The 17,711-nt window shown below is 58.5% G+C and overlaps 1 protein-coding gene across 1 annotated transcript; it reads right to left on the reverse strand.

The window, feature by feature from the left end:
• Nucleotides 1-336: 336 nt before the first annotated feature.
• Nucleotides 337-16,329, reverse strand: Amotl2 (angiomotin like 2). Its single transcript, XM_042671734.1, has 10 exons — nt 16,282-16,329; nt 12,057-12,849; nt 9,544-9,847; nt 8,144-8,288; nt 7,810-7,902; nt 5,299-5,594; nt 4,144-4,478; nt 3,667-3,887; nt 2,680-2,862; nt 337-1,491 (listed from the first exon to the last, which is right to left on the reverse strand). The coding sequence occupies exons 2-10, from the start codon at nt 12,800-12,802 to the stop codon at nt 1,433-1,435; spliced, it is 2,382 nt and encodes a 793-aa protein (XP_042527668.1). The 5' UTR covers nt 12,803-12,849; nt 16,282-16,329; the 3' UTR covers nt 337-1,432.
• Nucleotides 16,330-17,711: the final 1,382 nt, after the last annotated feature.

Raw genomic sequence — 17,711 nt, forward strand, 5'->3', positions numbered from 1 at the left:
AAAACCCGCCGATTGCTCTTGGGACTGAATTGGGGGATTTTATGATGTGAAGTAAAAAGTCACTGCTGCTGAAAATGAGAGGCTGTCACGTGGATACCTTCTTCCTCATTCCCAGTGTTTATGTTTCTGCATCAGCCTGGGCTAGGGTAGCTTGAGGAACCAGCCTCGTGGGTGCCATTTTTTTTGGTCAGTCGTGGGGCTTGAACTCTGGGCCTGGGCGCTGTCCCTCAGCTCTTCAGCTCAAGGTGAGCATTCTACCACTTGATCCACAGCGCCACTTCCGGTTTTCTGAGTGGTTGATTGGAGATCAGAGTCTCTCCGAGGTTCCTGCTCCGGCTGGCTTTGAACCGTGATCCTCAGATCTCAGGCTCCTGAGTTGCTAGGATGATAGGTGTGAGCCACTGGCGCCCGGTGGGTGAGGTTCCACTCTTAGAAAGACTATTTTGGACCACGTCTTGTAAGCTCACTGACTAATTTTCAACAGCACAAAAACCACAAAGTCCCGTTTCTTCAAAACTGGTGCTGGGTAAGGGGCCCCCCAGGCTCCCAGATGGCCCGTTGTATGGTGGCTCATTTCATCTGGCTCAGTGTATCACCCAATCAACAGGACGTCCCAGAAGACAGGAACTGTGGAGTCACATGGAGAGAGGCTGGTGATGCCAAGTCGCCTCGTTAACTAGGGCTCCACATGGAGGAGAAAAGCAGCTCCTATCTCAAGAATTAGCCAGCATCAAAATTCATGGGCCAAACATTCGAGGAAGAGGAGGAGGAGGAGGAGAAGTTGACTGGGATTCCAGTGAGAAAGAAAGTTTCCAGAACTGTGACAGCAGGGCTAGACCACACAGCCCAGGGACATGAATCTGAACCAGCATGCTTCAATCTTCTGTTCCCGGAGAAAAGGGAATTATATACAAACTACGACTACACACGGTCCCCCACACACCACACCAAGTAAAGGGCAGTGATGTCTGTAACACTCACGCCCTCGAAACAGTCTTCAAAATAGATTCAAGTCCCAGTGATCCCAAGAAAGCCACAAGGAACTCAACAGCGGGTGAGGTTAGCTGGTGCTGGTCTTGGGAATCGGCTTTCCAGACGAACACATTCCCCTCGTTCTCTCTGTATTGATGAACAGGCAGGGCAGGAGAAGCCTCAACTCAACTCCTTTCACCCATCCAGCTGGTGAAAGCTGCATCTTCCTTCTTCATAGGTGCCGGGAGAAGATGGCCTAATGGAGAGGAGTCTTCCAGAGTGCTGAGCTTGCTCAGCTCCTCTCTGCCCAACAACATTCCTCTCCCTGAGCTCCCAGGATTGGGACAGTCGACGGCCGAGGAAAGGTAGAGGAGAAGCCAGCAGTTGGAGGGGGGGGCGGCTGGAATGGCAGTGATGAGGGCATGACTCGGGGTCCCCAAGAAACCCCTTCTCCTTCCTTTCAGATCAGAATCTCCACCATGTCTGACAGGTCCTGGACTCGGGATGAGGCTACGGAGTCTGGAGAGAGACAAGGACCGAGGTGTTAACAGCATTGCTTGATCTTAGCTCACTCTCCCCCCCCCCACACACTTCTTTTTTTGGTCGATTATGGGGCTTGAACTCTGGGCCAGGGCGCTCTCCCTCAGCTCAAGTTGAGCGCTCTACCACTTGAGCCACGGCACCACTTCCAGTTTTCTGAGTGGTTCATTGGAGATCAGAGTCTCATGGACTTTCCTGCCCGGACTGGCTCTGAACTGTGATCCTCAGATCTCAGGCTCCCGAGTAGCTAGGATGACAGGCGTGAGCCACCGGTGCCTGGCTCCCTCTCGATTCTTGACCCAGACTACCAAGCTCCAGTGTGGAAGATGCATTTGTTCAGGACTCTGAACTGGTTGGAGGGCTTGGAAGAGCTGTGTAGCGCTCTTCCAGCCCCACTCCAGCCCTCCCCCCCCCACCCCAAGGCTGCAGAATTCCTCTCATGCCTGTGGTTTTCTGAGATCATGAGACACAGGCAAATATGCAAAGGCTAAATGTGAAAGGGAAGTTAAAAAAGAAAGAAAAAAAAAGAAAGGGGTGGGGGGAGCCTCTTCTCAAGTTTCTCCTTCCTGGACTTTTAAAAAACAGTCTCTAAAAATGACAGCACCATCAGGGTAACTTGCATCAGTATCAGATTTTTTTTTTTTTCTGTCGGTTGTGGGGCTTGAACTCTGGGCCTGGGCGCTGTCCCTGCGCTCTTCAGCTCCAGGCGAGCGCTCTACCACTTGAGCCACAGCGCCACTTTTGGTTTTCTGAGTGGTTTATTGGAGGTAAGAGTCTCAGGGACTTTCCTGCCTGGGCTGGCTTTGAACTGCGATCCTCAGATCTCAGCCTCCTGAGTAAGCTCGCCCCAATAGGCACCCGGCAGCTTTAAATTTTAGGCTGGCAATTGCGTATGTGAGGAAAAACGGTGGAGGAGGAGAGCTGGGGCCTTCCATGTAGCCTGACCTTCACCAAGGGCATCCGACAACTGTCCTGGTGCTTCACACCGGCCTCGTATTCACACCAGAGGTGTGCATCTCTGTACCTCTCCCTATCTAGCACCCCCCACTACGGTAGGTAGACAATGACCATGTGAAGGATGCGGGGAGACAGGGTCTTGGTGTTCCTCTTTATACTCCAGTTCCCCCCGCTCGCTGATACACGGGCCAGGGAAAGTGAATTGCTTACCTAGAGAAGCTGTCTTCTGGCTATTGCTGCACCCTGAGAAGCTACTGGGTTCTGGAGCCAGGCAGGTGGGGGGGGTGCTGTCCGGCAGGCCGTTGGTCTGGGTGCTGCCGTCTCGGCTCCCATGTTTGGTGTGAGTGGCAGGGGTGGCTGTGGCGACTGGTTCTTCCATGGGTGGTGCTCTGTCTGCGGGAAAGAGAGGAGGTCGGTGGTTACAACCTGGCTTACAAGATGCGATTCCCCAATCAAGAGCTCCCCTCGAAAGTGAACCGGGGGCCTAATGGACATCATGGGTGGCTCTTGATTTTTCCAACTCCAATAAGACACCAAGGCTAACTGATTTCAAGTGGGGGTACCTATCAGGTCGGATTGGTCCCCGAATGTCTCGAATGGCAGGCTCCCTCTTTGTAGATAATTCTTAGCTCAGGGGTCCCTGCTTAGGAGGAGACACCAGGGCTGGTCTAGAAGGCATACTTGGCCCAGGGAGTTGCTTTTACTTTGAGTGATGGAAGGTGTGGGGTGTGCTAGGAGGACACCCTTCCTCTTCCCATTGGCTCAAATGGGAACTGTGGAGTCAGGAAGCCCTGGCTCCTGGTTTCTGGCAATCTGCTTCCGGCTAAGACATTGTGTGTGTGTGTGTGTGTGTGTGTGTGTGTGTGTGTGTGTGTGTGTGTGTGTGTGTGTGTGTGTGTGTGTGTGTGTGTGTGTGTGTGTGTGTGTGTGTGTGTGTGTGTGTGTGTGTGTGTGTGGTCAGTCGGTTGTGGGGCCTGAACTGGGATCTGGACGCTGTCCTTTAGCTCTTCAGCTCAAGGCTAGTGCTCTACCACTTGAGCCACAGCGCCACTTCCGGCTTTTTCTGCTTATGTGGTGCTGAGGAATCGAACCCAGGGCCTCATGCATGCGAGGCAAGCGCTCTACCACTGAGCCACCTTCCCAGCTCCTAAGACATTATTCTCTTTATCCCATCCCCAGCTTCCTTCTTCCTCTTACCTCCCGCCAGCCGGGCTGACAGATGCTCACTGACAGACTCAGGTCCTTGCCAGCCTTGAGTTCCTGCCGCCGCCGCTGCTGCTGCTGCGAAGATAGACGGCACGGACTTGGCGGGCCGCAGGAACCCTTGCGTGGTCTTGCCGGGGTCTTTCCTGGAGCGCTGCTGGAGGACTTTGATGACGGCGTCCTTCTCCAAGATCTGGGCGTGGAGGACCTTCAACCTGAGGGAGAGAGCCATGCCCATAGGCTCAGCCCTACCCATGGGGCACCGCCCCCGACACGCAGGTGAGACCCGGGGCCTTGCTGAGACATCACTGCAGCCCTGTCTCAGCTCAGAGGCGGGTCCCAGTCTCTCTGTGAGCACAAAAGGGCAGTGCTCCAGGGAGGAGTCATAGCCCTAACCCAGATGGTACCCAACGGCTCCCTAAGCCACAGTCTCCCGAGCTGTTGATCAGGAATGAAGGACGGGCGACAAACCTGCTTTCCATCTCCTGGTGCCGGTGGCCACCCGCGAGCAGACCCTCGTTGAAGCTGCTGCTGGGAGAGGGCTGAGGGGAGTGGCGGATGAGCGTGGTGTCCCGCTGGGCGGCCGCCGTGGCGGCTGCGTCCATAGCAAACTGCCTCATGGCCCGCTCCTCCAAATACTTCTGCTCCCACTTCGTCATGTCGGCCTCCAGCGCCAGGATCTGCTCCTCCTTCTCCCTCAGTTGTTCTGACAGTCGCAGGGCACTGAGCTCTTGGGATCCACCGTGGCTGCCTCCGCCGCCCCCGCTGCCACTGACACCACCGGGGGTGGTAGTGCCTGTCTGTCTCTGCAGAGCAAAGAATACCCTGGTCAAAGGAAGTCCACTGAGCCGGGCACCCGTGGCTCACGCCTGTCACCCTAGCTACTCAGGAGGCTGAGATCTGAGGATCGTGGTTCAAAGCCAGCCTGGGCAGGAAAGTCTGTGAGACTCTTCTCTCCAATGAACCACTTAGTGGTTTGACGCTGTGGCTCAAGTGGTAGAGCGCTCGCCTTGAGCTGAAGAGCTGAGGGACAGCGCCCAGGCCCAGAGTTCAAGCCCCACCACCGACCAAAAAATACAAGGGTGGCCCACTGTCTTTGATCTCACATAACGACGCTCACTTATACACCATGTTCAAAACACACACATACACACACACACACACACACACCCCTAGCGAGAGTGGGCAGCATGGATCCTAACAGCCTTCCTTTGAATCCTGTGGGCAGACACAAACACAGACAGGGGACCACAAAAACGATTCTCCAAACTGTGAATGGAGTGCGATCCATCATTATACCTTATCTGGCACCGGTGGCTCACGCCTATCATCCTAGCTACTCAGGAGGCTGAGATCTAAGGATCACAGTTCAAAGCCAGCCTAGGCAGGAAAGTCCGTGAGAGTCTGATCTCCCATATACCACCAGAAAACTGAAAGGGGTGCTGTGGCTCAAGTGGTAGAGCGCTCGCCTTGAGCCTGAAGAGCTCAGGGACAGCTCCCGGGCTCAGAGGTCAAGCCCCAAGAGCAGCAGCAACAACAACTTAATAATAATAATGATCATTCCACCTTGCCTCTGTGGACATCCTCAAAATCTCCCCCCAGCTCTGCCACCTGCCCAGGCCTCACCTGCTGCGCTCGTAGGGCCTTGAGCTCCTGCTCCAGGCGCGTGCGCAGACGCAGCTCCAGCTGCTCCCGCTTCTCGCAGGCAGCCTGCAGCTGCCCCAGGGCCTGCTGCAGCCGCTCCACCTTCTCCACGTAGGCCTGCTTCTTCCGCAGTTCTTCCTCGGCTCGGGCAGCCCGGCCCTGAGCGTTACCCAGAGCCTGCTCCAGCAGCTCCGCACGCCGCCGCTGGTCCTCGATGGCGCTGCGCAGCAGGGCCATCTCCCGCTCCAGCTTTTCCTGCTCCTGCTGCTGTTCGTAGCCTGCGGGGGGGAACGCAAGGGGCTCAGTTAGTGATGGCGATCCTGCTCGCTAATCCTACACCTGCTGGACCACCGAACTCCCTTCTCCCAGTTCCTCCAGGTTGGCCTTCATCTTATGTGGGGGGGGAGGGGGGGCGGCGCGTGAGGGTGGAGGAGGGAGGGCAGAGGCTTAGGAGGTGAATGGGGCTGCCACATGGACCCACACCACATGGTCCTGCTCTGACGTCCCAGGTCCCAGTCTATGCTTGGTTGTGGTGATGTGAGGCCACTGGCCACCGTGGTGGGTTCCCCCAAAGTGGACTCCAGGGCTCGTTTTGCAGGCCCAAGCCGTATCCTGTTCCTTCTATGGTTTGGGGACCCAGATCTGAATGCCCAGGTTCCTAGAGAAATGCCAACTGCAGCCCAATGGAAGGAAAAAAGAAACACACACACACACACACACACACACCAAAAAACCAACCACCTATTGTCCAATGGGGGCAAAGCTGGCAAGCCAGCTTCCCAAGGAAGGTAGGCCTGAGCCAGGGGGTCAGGGTGGAGTTAGACATTTGTGATAGTGCTATCTGACTGCAGGAAGAGGAGGAGGAGGAGGAGAAGAGAAAGAGGAGGAGGAGGGAGGAGGAAGTGTGGAAGTGGTGGAGGAGCAGGAGAGGAGGAGGAGGAGAGGGAGAGGAGGAGGAAGAGGAGGAGGAGGAATCAGCCTGAGATATCTGGCTTACAGAGCTAGCTGTTACGGAGTTAGGTGTAGCTACTTGGGTTTCTTTAGCTCCTTGGGTGGTAGAGCCAGTGGACCCAGCCTTCTGTTCTAGAAACTTCCTGTAGCCTTGTATCACTTCTAACACCAAGGGGGTGGGGAGGGGGGAGGGTTTCCAAGCAACTATGCATTCCTGGAGGAGGTGGGGGGGGGGGCTACAAGATGTTTCATAGAAGGCGGCGTGCGGGGGGGGGGGGGGGGATCCTCCACCTCACCTCCAAGTTCCAGCCCCAGGAGGGGCCAGAGGGCGGTGTGGTGTGGTGTGTGTGTGTGTGTGTGTGTGTGTGTGCGTGTGCGCACGCACGCGCACGCCAGGCCCAGAGCAGAACAGCCTGGCAGCCCTAGAATGTCAGGCACTCAGATCATCCGTGGCTGGAGATTAATGGCTCCAAGGAGAAGCCAAGAACAGCCTGGTGCTAGCTAGCTAGCTAGTTCCCCGGGGAGCGGAAATGCCGGCTCCCCCCCCCCCAGCTCCCCTTTCACAGGCATCCAGAAACCAGCCCCCCCACCCCGTCCCCCAAGACTTCCTTTCTTTCACTGAACTAAGCTGTGCAAACCGACTCAGAGCCAGGCCTCCTCCAGTCGGGTTTCCCCTCCCAGCAGCCTCTTCTTTCCAGACTCTCAAACACATCAACCCTCTTTTCCTCCCTCACTCCCACCCCTAATCCAGAGACCCGCTAGCCACTTGATATCTCAGGCCCACCCCCAATCCCTCAAGTACAGACTAACTTACTTCTCCCCAAATCTACCCGTCTTGTGAAGTGCTTTGACTCCCACTCCTTGCCTGAAGCTTGTGATCAAGGCTGATTTTCTCCTTGGGAAGAAGTTGCTCTCCCATTTCTGGATAACCCTTCACCAGCCACCTATTACCCCACCCCCCCCCCCCCCCCCACGGTAGGTTTCCCATACTAGCAGGAGAGAAGCCAGCTCCTGCCTTCAGTTTATTATCCCTCCTCTCTTGCTCTCTCTAGGCCACTGCTAGGGTCTGCTCCCACCAGCCCAATGCCCAGTTTGGCTTCAAGAACAAGAAGCCGGTGGCTCACGCCCGTCATCCTAGCTACTCAGGAGGCTGAGATCTGAGGATCACAGTTCAACGCCAGCCCGGGCAAGGAAAGTCCGTGAGACTCTTATCTCCAATGAACCACCAGAAAACTGGAAGTGGCGTTGTGGCTCAGGTGGTAGAGTGCTCACCATGAGCTGAAGAGCTGAGGAATAGCACCCAGGCCCCGAGTTCAAGCCCCACAACCAACAACAAAAAAGACTAGTCAATACACTTAGTCACCCTTCACTGATGCCAGTACCCCAGTCTTGACAGGAGAGCGTCCCCAACCCCTTCCTTTAGACTGTAACCATTTAGTGTAAACCTGTACCCCCTTTGCAAAGGAGGGGGGGAAGATCTCCCCATCCAGAGGGGTCACAGTGGTCCCATTTCCACCCACTGCTGGACTTCTTTCTACTCACTTTGAGCAAGCAGCTTGGCCACCATGTCCTGACTGCCAGCTTGGGCCTCTTGGGTCTTGCTCGCCAAATGGCGGTTTGCAGATTCTAACCTTTCTGTTTCCAAATGAAGAAGGAAAAGATGTTTTAGTAGGGGGGAGGGGGGGGCGCTGTCTGTGAGCTTAGCACGTTTTGAGCTGGGCTTGGGGAGTCGATCTCACAAAACACAGAGGAGACCAGCACACTCTGGCCCCTGGGTCAGTACGTGGCTTCCGTTCTGAATCTCCTCTAGCCTGGAGACTCCAAACCTCTCCAGATGATTCCCCAGGCTCCCCGAGCCCCCACGTGCGGCTCTCACCTCTCAGATCGCGGTTGAAGTCCTGCAGCCTTCTCATTTCACTGTCCATCTTATTCCGCATGGTTTTCTCCAGGGCCTCGCGTTTGGAAGAGGCCCGGGTCAGGCTCTCATGAGCCTGGGACAGCCGCTGGATTTCGTTCTCGAGCTGCAAGGGGCAGAGAAGCAAGTTGGAGAAAGGGAAGGATTCTAGGCGGAGCCGCCACTTCTCAGTAGAAAAGAGAGCATGAAAAAGAAAGAAAAAGCCGGGCACCGGTGGCTCACGCCTGTCATCCTAGCTGCTCAGGAGGCTGAGATCTGAGGATCGTGGTCCAGAGCCAGCCCCGTGAGACTCTGATCTTCCATGAACCACCAGAAAACTAGAAGTGGTGCTGTGGCTCAAGCAGGACTGGACCCTTACTGAATTTAAAGACAGGAACTCTCCAAATGGCTGCTCCAGGGAGACTAGCCAGAGATTTCCTATTTCCTGTGTCCAGAAAGAGGCATGCTACTACTTCTAGCTGGCAGCTAGTGAGAAATCAAGAGGTACAAAGGACCAGGAGTCGGGGCACATTCCAGGCGGTGGCACCTGAGGCCAATCATGGGAAGGGTGTGTGTGTAAAGCATCTACTAATGCCCGGCCAGAAGCATTCGCTCCACACACACACATCCCCCCAAGACATAGTCCTCTACAGAGAGATCTACAGCTCCCCCTCCCGCTTGGCAGCCACAGGTCCCGCACGTGCTTCTAGCTGGCTTGGCATGCCAACAAGTCATTCCCTCCTCAACACCCCCACCCTCCTCAAAAAAGGGAGGAGCTTTCTCTCTGGCCAGAGTTGGCCTAGGAACAGACTGGCTGTTGTGTGGGGGGACACAAAGGGCTCTCTGTGGGAGGTGTCCCTGGGAGGAGGGGGCTTTGCAGGGTGAAGGTGCTAGCTGGTGAATGAGCTCTTTCTAACTGCCGCTAGACAGCAACTGCTCCTGCTGCCGGCCTGGAGGTCTCTCAGCTGTTCGCCAGTTGTCTAGAATCAACTTGGGAGGAGGGATAAAGCAGACTGGGGAGGGGGTGGGGGGCAGGCAAGAAGGATGGTACAAAATCCAGCCAGATATATAGGCTTTCCAGCTTCTCTGTTACCCTCTTACCCCCACACCCCACCCCGTGCACTGCCCATCACCCTCAAGGCTGCCCCCTCCCTTTTATTTTGGGTCGGTTGTGGGTCTTGAACTCTGGGCCCAGGTGCTGTCCCTCAGCTCTTCAGCTCAAGGCCAGCACTCTACCACTTGAGCCACAACTCCACTTCCGGCTTTTTCTGCTTAGGTGGCCCCAAGGAATCGAACCCAGGGCCTCATGCATGCGAGGCAAGTGCTCTATCACTGAGCCAACCTCCCAGCCCAAGGCAATCCCCCGCTTTACAAGGCTTTACCTTCTCGATGCGGCCTGCTTTCTCCGCAGAACTCTCCAGCTCCCTCTGCAGCCTCTCATTGTCCCGCTGCAGCCTGGCGTTTTCCCTCAGAAGAGCCTCCATCTGGGCCAGGTGGGCACTGCCCTGGGTGGCCGAGGCGGCCTGGGCACCGGCGGACCCTTCTGCGGCGGGTGGACTGAGGAAGCCCAAGGGGCCATGGTTAAGAGTGGCTGGGTGTGGGGGTGGGGGAGGCTCGTGGGGCTGCTGCAGGTACTGGTACTGCTGCTGCTGGAGGAACACGGGAGGCACGTGGGCCTGCAAGATCCTGGAACAGAAGAGGAATGGCTCAGAGAAACCACAGATAGCTCACGCCTTCCATCCTAGCTACTCAGGAGCGCTGAGATCTGAGGATCACAGTTCAAAGCCAGCCCGGGCAAGTTCAAAGCCAGCTGTGAAACTCTTTTATCTCCAATGAACCGCTCAGAAAACCGGAAGTGGCGCTGTGGCTCAAGTGGTAGAACACCCACCTTGAGCTGAAGAGCTGAGGGACAGCGCCCAGGCCCAGGGTTCAAGCCCCACGACTGACAAGATAAGTAAATAAATAAAAATGTACTGGTGACCCTCCTCACCTACGGAAAGTGCTTTGGGGATCCGACAGCCCCATGGAACGTGACTGACCACACACTGTCTTGTGGAACATGGGGCCATTTGTTACCAGGCCCCCAACAGCCGCACTGTGACTGTTACAAACCACCAGTTCCAGGTCTGCAAGCGTTTAGGTTTTCTCTTTCCTTCTTATTTCAGGTTCTGTGACCCCCAACCCCTCCCTCCAGCCTCAATCCCCAAACTATATTTCGAAGACTCCAGTTAAGGTTCCACCACTGAGACAAAATGTCTGTCTCTGTACCAACACCTCTGCCCCATGTCGCCTTCCTTCTCCTAACCCAGGGTCTCCAGCTACAAGTATTAAGCCCGGCAAGGTTTCAGGAAGGCTCTCCTGATCATGCCAAGTCCACCTCTACACCTGTTTGTTGGGACTCTTCCTCTCCGTTTTATTTTATTCCTGGTACCGAGAGTAGGAGCAGAACAGAGCTTGTCCAAACTCTCCCTTCCCTGAAAAGCCATGGCCGTTTTCCAGGTGGCTTTAGAAACTTGCGGTGAGGCCAGACGCAGATCCAAGTGGCATTCTTGGGGTGGGGGTGGGGGTGGGGAGATGACTTAGCTCCAAGAAAGAATAGCTCTTCTTCCCTTTCACACTTGCTTTCCCTTGTTCTACCCTTCCCCCCCCCCCCCCACTTTTTGTTCCACCCTACAGTCTATTTCCTGGACTCTGATATTATCTTTTCCTGACAGGGTTGCTACTCCAGGCTCGGTCCAAAAGAAGAAGCCAAGACTCAGCTTCCGAAACGCTTCTCGACCGGTGCTGAGAGGGGAGATAAGGGGGTGGGGGTGTCTGGAGAAAACCCAGGAAAGGTGACACCCCCCTGCCCCACCCCCAGCCTCCATACCGGTGAGATCACGTCACTTATTTCTCGACACTGTTTCTGGAGAGCAAGGGGAAGAAGGCCAAACGGTGGGAAAGTAAGTGACTATTTAAATAAATGACGCCTCAGCAGGCACGCCAAGACCCAGACTGCGACCTTGAACTGCCAGAGGAAGGGAGCTTGCCCATCCTTGGGTGCCTCTGATAGTGGTGGTGGTGGTGTTGGGGGTGTGTGTGTGTGTGAGAGGTGGTATTCTGGAACCTTCCTCGGCACTGTTCCTCAGCTTTTCAGCTCAAGGAGAGCGCTCTACCACCTGAGCCACGGCGCCATTTCTGGCTTTTTCCCCCCTGCTTATGTGGTGCTGTGGAATCAAACCCAGGGCCTCGTGTATGCAAGGCAAGCGCTCTACCACTGAGCCACCTTCCTGGCCCCAGCAATGGCTCTTAAGACCCCCCTTCCCCAGAAAGAGTCTCATTACACCGTACGGCAAGCTAGGTATCCATCCACGTGACTTGAATGCCACAGCTAAGCAGACGGTGGAAGTTGTCCACCCAGTGAAAGCAACCATGCTAAAAAGAGTCCCTCTAGCCTCCGGCCATCTTGTACCTTTCCCAGGAAAGGGGGAGTTGATGTGGCAACCTTTGGAGCTGGTGTGTGTATGGGGGGGTAGAGAGGGGTGGAGTGCGATGGGAAATCTGGCCAACTTGGATTTTAGATGTATGACCTTTAGGCTCTGCCGCTCCCCTCCCCCCCCACCCTAGGACATTAGATTGGAAGGAAGCCAAGAGCTTGAAAGATCAAGTCCCGTGGCTCACGCCTGTCATCCTAGCTACTCAGGAGGCTGAGATCTGAGGATCACGGTTCAAAGCCAGCCCGGGCAGGAAAGTCCCTGAGACTCTGATCTCCAATGAACCACTCAGAAAACTGGAAGTGGCGCCGTGGCTCAAGCAGAAGAGTGCTCGCCTTGAGCTGAAGAGCTGAGGGACAGCGCCCAGACCCAGAGGTCAAACCCCACGGCCTGACAAAAAGAAAAAGATCAAATCCCCTTACCTGACTTCTGCATGCTGGAAATGTGGACTCCCTCGAGCTCGGTATCTGGGGTCTGTGACGGCTGTGGTTTCCTGGGCGACCACAACGTGTGGGTATTGAGGTGGGGGCCCACGGGGTTCTGGCCCTTCTGCAGGGGGACCCCGGAGTGCTGGGCCCTGTTGGCTGCGGGCCAGCTGTGGGAAGCTGTGGGAGGAACTCATGTGGCTGGGAGCCCGGGCGCCATTCCTCTCCAGAGACAGCTGCAGGAGCCTTTCACTCAGGGAGCGCACGTGTCCGTGTCTCAGGTCCCGCAGGGCCTCGTCTTGTCTCCGGCCCCCACCGGGGACACCCCGAGGATCCCGATCCCCAGCATGCAGCCGGGGCCCAGCCTGCTGGGCCGCGTAGTACTGAGAGTGGGCTTTGGCCTCTTCATAGGTAGGCAGCTCCTCGCCTTTGCTGGGCTGTGGGCACAGCCGATACAGGTTGTTCTCTGCCAGATGGGGCTCGGTACCCTGGTGCTCTTGGCCTTGGGGCTCCTGCCTGGTGGCCTGCTGAAGGCCCTGGTTGTCCTCGGGTGCCATGACTTCTAGGGAGGCCTGGGGGCTCCCCGAGCCGCCAGCCCCAGCCCCACCCCTCAGGGCCTGCTGCTGAATGGCCAGCAGCGTGCGGGTCTCAGTCAGGTTGCCGTAACGCAGCTGCTCCTGGATGAGCCGGTGCAGGACGGTCCCCGAGGGGTCTTCTAACGTCCTCATGCTTCCGCTGCTCATATACAACTGTCTATACAAGGATGAGCTTACACCTGGCCCTAGAGCACCTGGAGAGAGAGAGAGGAGAGAGAGAGAGGATGATCAGTGGAGGCATGTGGAAAAGTGAAGGACTGTTCTATCACACGCTGGTTGAAAGCCCAAAGATGATGATGGAGGTTGGGGTGGGTGGGTTCTCACCCCACCTGAGCTCAGGGGCCGGTGCTGACTCAGACTTCTGAGCCTTGGTTCCTGCCCCCCCCCCCTTAAATAAAACAAAAACAAAAGGAAGCCAAACACTGGTGGCTCACGCCTATATAACCCTAGCTCCTCAGGAGGCTGAGAGCTGAGGATTGAGGTTCAAAGCCAGCCCGGGCAGGAAAAGTCCATGAGACTTCTCATCTCCAATGAAACCAATAAGAAAACTGGAAGTGGTGCTGTGGCTCACGTGGTACAGCGCTAGCCTGGAGCAAAAAAAAATAAAAGCTCAGGCCCTGAGTTCAAGCCCCATGACCAACAAAACAAAAACAAAAAGGAAGAGCCAAACACAGCAGCTCACACTTGTAAGCCTGGCTATTCAGAAGGCTGAGATAGGAGGATCCAGATTTGAAGCCGCTGTGGGCAGACACATCCAAAAGCCTCTTCGTTTCCAACGAACCAGCCAAAAATAAAATCCAAAAACGACGTGACTCAAGTGGTAGCCTTGGTTGCAAAAAGCCAAGCAAGAGGTGCAAAAAGCCCTGAGTTCACATGACCCACACACAACTAAACCGGAAAAGGACTGCCGAGAATCTAGTTGAGAATTAAGAAGCGGTGACTTTTGAGCTCCCGTTAGCTATAAATCCCTGGCAAATGACTACCATCGCGACGATATTCATGAAGACTCACTAAACCCAGACAGCCAACCAGACAGAGGGAATCTAACAGAAACCACTGTCTCCACAGCCGGCCTCCCCATCCATGAGCCTGATGTGAACTCCAGGACAGGCCTAGCTCAGATCGAACTGCTTAGCTGTCCCTAAGTAGGGGTGAACAGGGCCCCAGTTTATTGACAACACGTGATGCAAAAGAACCACAGCACAATGGAAGCCCTAGGCTCCCTCCCCACCATTTCTGAGCCCTGCAGATCCCTCTTTACAGCCCCCGGTCTCCATTTCCCTCAAGGGCTGCAGGTAGATTGGAGACACCTTGTTCTTCATGACCCGCTGAGGACTCAGCCTGACAATCCATCGGCTTTGTGAGGCCGGGCGCACACCAAGGTGAGCAGCCCGTCACCTAGCGCGCGCGCGCTGTAACTGCACCTGCCACCCAGGGACAGAGAGAGCCGACTGGGGAGAAAGTCTCTGATGTATTGTCTTCTTTCTGCAAGACTGGCTATTTGGGGGGGGGAGGGGAGCATCCTGACACCAGTAACCACCAGTTGGACCAACTGGGGAGAGATAAGAGGATTGGTAGGAGCTGATGAGAATGATGAGATACAGGGGAAGCCAAACACCGCCTCACGGCCATGGCAGGTCCGCCTTGGTGTTACGGGGAGGGTGTGTGTGTGTGTGTGTGTGTGTCACGGGGAGGGTGTGTGTGTGTGTGTGTGTGTGTGTGTGTGTGTGTGGACAGGGGGTACAGGAATGTGGACTCCCTCCCCTTCTGCCACAACACTAACCCCCCAGTGCCCAGTGGGGCGTGTGTGTGTGTGTGTGTGTGTGTATGTAAGCATAGCTCGGGAAGCACAGCACATTCCCAAGCCATTCTTTTCCCACCCTCCCAGTTGCCAGTGAGGAAGGGGTCCAGGGAGAGGGGGGGAGGGGGACCGGTGGAGGGGACCCACCCCCCCTTCTTCTCCCCCTGTGTGTGTGTGTGTGTGTGTGTGTGTGTGTGTGTGTGTGTGGACAGGGGGTACAGGAATGTGGACTCCCTCTTCTGCCACAACACTAACCCCCCAGTGCCCGGTGGGGCGTGTGTGTGTGTGTGTGTGTGTATGTGTGTGTGTGTGTGTGTGTGTGTGTGTGTGTGTGTGTGTGTAAGCATAGCTCGGGAAGCACAGCACATTCCCAAGCCATTCTTTTCCCACCCTCCCAGTTGCCAGTGAGGAAGGGGTCCAGGGAGAGGGGTGGAGGGGGACCCACCCCCCCCCTTCTTCTCCCCCTCCCCCTGTACCCCCTGTTCCCAGGGCAAAACCCAAAGCAAACAAAAGGGTTGGGTTGTATCTGCAGGATGGTGGGGGGTGGGGGGTCCTGAAGGCCCAGGGGTGGGGGGTGGGGGGGTCCTGAAGGCCCAGGGGTGGGGGGTCCTGAAGGCCCAGGGGTTGAGGGGGAATGGGGGGAGGAGATTGAGATGTGTGCAAGCTCCCCCCTCTCTCTTGGCCTGAGATCTGTCCCCCCCCATCCCCCTCACCATGCCACCCCCTCCCCTCCCCTTCCTCCCCCCCATACCGACGGGCTGAGGGGGGGGCCCCCCCGACCCTCAACCCCCAAAGTCACCTCAAGGGTCCCCCCAGCCGGCGCGCGCCCGGATTCCCACTGGGCCCGGAGGGGGGGGACGGACAGACGGACGGAGGCCGCGTGGGGGGGCTCCGGAGAGCATTTTCTATTTCCCAGCCCCCCTCCCCCCAAGAGAGACAAAGAGGAGGGAAGGGGGGTGGGGAGGACACCTGCGCCCCCTCCACCCCCCACCTCTGACCTCCGACCTCCGACCCCCCGGGCGCGGGGAGCCCCGCGATCCGACCCGCCAGCCACGCTCCGCGGGCCCGGACGCCCCGTCCTCCGCCCGCCCGGCCCCCCGGCCCCGGCCCCCCGATCCCCCGGCCCCCAATCCCCCGGCCCCCCGGTCCCCCGGACCCCCGGTCCCCCGGCCCCCCGGTCCCCCGGCCCCCCGATCCCCCGATCCCCCGATCCCCCGGTCCCCCGGTCCCCCGATCCCCCGGCCCCCCGATCCCCCGGCCCCCCGATCCCCCGATCCCCCGGCCCCCCGATCCCCCGATCCCCCGGCCCCCCGGTCCCCGGCCCCCCGATACCCCGGTCCCCGATCCCCCGGCCCCCCGGCCCCCCGATCCCCCGATCCCCCCGGCCCCCCGGTCCCCGGCCCCCCGGCTCCGGTCCCCCGGCCCCCCGGTCCCCGGCCCCCCGATCCCCCGATCCCCCGATCCCCCGGCCCCCCGATCCCCCGGCCCCCCGGCCCCCCGGTCCCCCGATCCCCCGGCCCCCCGATCCCCCGATCCCCCGGCCCCCCGGTCCCCGGCCCCCCGGCTCCGGTCCCCCGGCCCCCCGGTCCCCGGCCCCCCCGATCCCCCGATCCCCCGATCCCCCGGCCCCCCGATCCCCCGGCCCCCCGGCCCCCCCGGTCCCCCGATCCCCCGGCCCCCCGATCCCCCGGCCCCCCGATCCCCCGATCCCCCGGTCCCCCGATCCCCCGATCCCCCGGCCCCCCGATCCCCCGGCCCCCCGATCCCCCAGCCCCCCGATCCCCCGGCCCCCCGATCCCCGGCCCCCCGGCCCCGCCGTCCTCACCGCGGGCCGCCCCGGCGCTGCGGCTCCGGCTCCAGCTCCGGCTCCGGCTCGGCTCCGCCGCTCTGGCGGCTTCGCGGGGCCCAGGCTCGGGTTCCCCGCGCGCGCGGCCGGCCGGAGGCGGCTGCTATGCCAGGAATGTGAGAGTTTCAGGTTCCCCCGCGGGATCAAAGCGAACCACAAATAACCTCTGCGGAGCCCCGCCCTCCCTCCTCCCCCTCCCCCTCCCCCTCCCCTCCCTCCTCCCCCTCCTCCCTCCTCCCTCCTCCCCCTCCTCCCCCTCCTCCTCCCCTCCGTCCTCCCCCTCCTCCTCCCCCTCCTCCCCCTCCCTCGTCCCCTCCTCCTCCCCCCTCCTCCCCCTCCTCCTCCCCCCTCCTCCCCCTCCTCCCTCTTCCCTCCTCCCCCTCCTCCCCCTCCTCCCCCTCCTCCCCCTCCTCCTCCTCCTCCTCCCCCTCCTCCCCCCTCCTCCTCCTCCTCCTCCCCCTCCTCCCTCCTCTCCCCCCTCCTCCCCCTCCTCCCTCCTCTCCCCCCTCCCCCTCCTCCCTCTTCCCTCCTCCCCCTCCTCCCCCCTCCTCCTCCCCCTCCTCCCTCCTCCCCCCTCCCCCTCCTCCCTCCTCCTCCCTCCTCCCCCTTCTCCCCCCTCCTCCCTCTCCCTCCTCCTCTCCCCCCCAGGCGGTGCTGGGTGAGGAGGGTTCTGGGTCAGTTCCTCAGCCTCCCCCCCCTCCAGCTGGCTTCCCTCCTTCCCCCCCCATAAACTCTCCCCTGAGGTTTCCCTCCTCCTCCTCCCACATGGGGGGCTGGGGGGGTGGGGGAGGCCCCCACCATGCCCCCCCCACCTGGTCCTCACCTGCCATCTCCAGTCGGGGAGGGTCTTGGCTCTGGACTGTTCTTGCCTGGTGTATTCAGGGAGGAGGGGGGTTGGCTGCAGGGTAGAGCACGTGTGCGTGTGTGTGCGTGTGCATGCATGTGTGTGTGTATACGTGTGTGTCTGGGGGTGGGGAGCGAAGGACCACAGAAACATCCGCTCAGACACACACACACACACACACACACACACACACACACACACACACACACACACACACACCAGCAAGGAGTTGATTTCTCCCACCAGCTGCTGCTGCTCTGCTTTTCCTTTATCTTCCCCTACCCCCCCCTGCTGTTTTCACACACACACACACCCAGCGGCCACCTTTGAATTGCACTTTTATTGTTTACCAACACCTCGGCTCTGTCACCTTCTTTCACCCGGGGAGAAGTGAGACTCTGGGGTTGGAAGCTGGGGTGAAAATCCAGCCTGTCATCTCTTATTTGCCCCAGGGAACGGCGACTCTCTTTTTCTCCTAGGTTGTCTGTCCTTGGTTGGTTTTCTTGGTACCTTTTCAACCGAGCACAGGTCAGTCACCCACCCGCGTTTCCCGCTCACTCATCCA

The sequence above is a fragment of the Dipodomys spectabilis genome, unplaced genomic scaffold (genome assembly GCF_019054845.1).
Source record: "Dipodomys spectabilis isolate Male_0828 unplaced genomic scaffold, ASM1905484v1 ptg000656l, whole genome shotgun sequence".
Classification (NCBI taxonomy): domain Eukaryota; kingdom Metazoa; phylum Chordata; class Mammalia; order Rodentia; family Heteromyidae; genus Dipodomys; species Dipodomys spectabilis.

Bases quoted from the DNA above. Each gene is read 5' to 3' on its own strand.
- Amotl2 (XM_042671734.1), bottom strand. From the start codon at position 12,802: ATGAGCAGCGGAAGCATGAGGACGTTAGAAGACCCCTCGGGGACCGTC. The intron at 8,289-9,543 runs GTAAAGCCTTGT...TGCCCCTTGCAG, and splicing joins AAGCAGGCCGCATCGAGAAG to CTCGAGAACGAAATCCAGCG. The intron at 7,903-8,143 runs GTGAGAGCCGCA...ATTTGGAAACAG, and splicing joins CTTCAACCGCGATCTGAGAG to AAAGGTTAGAATCTGCAAAC.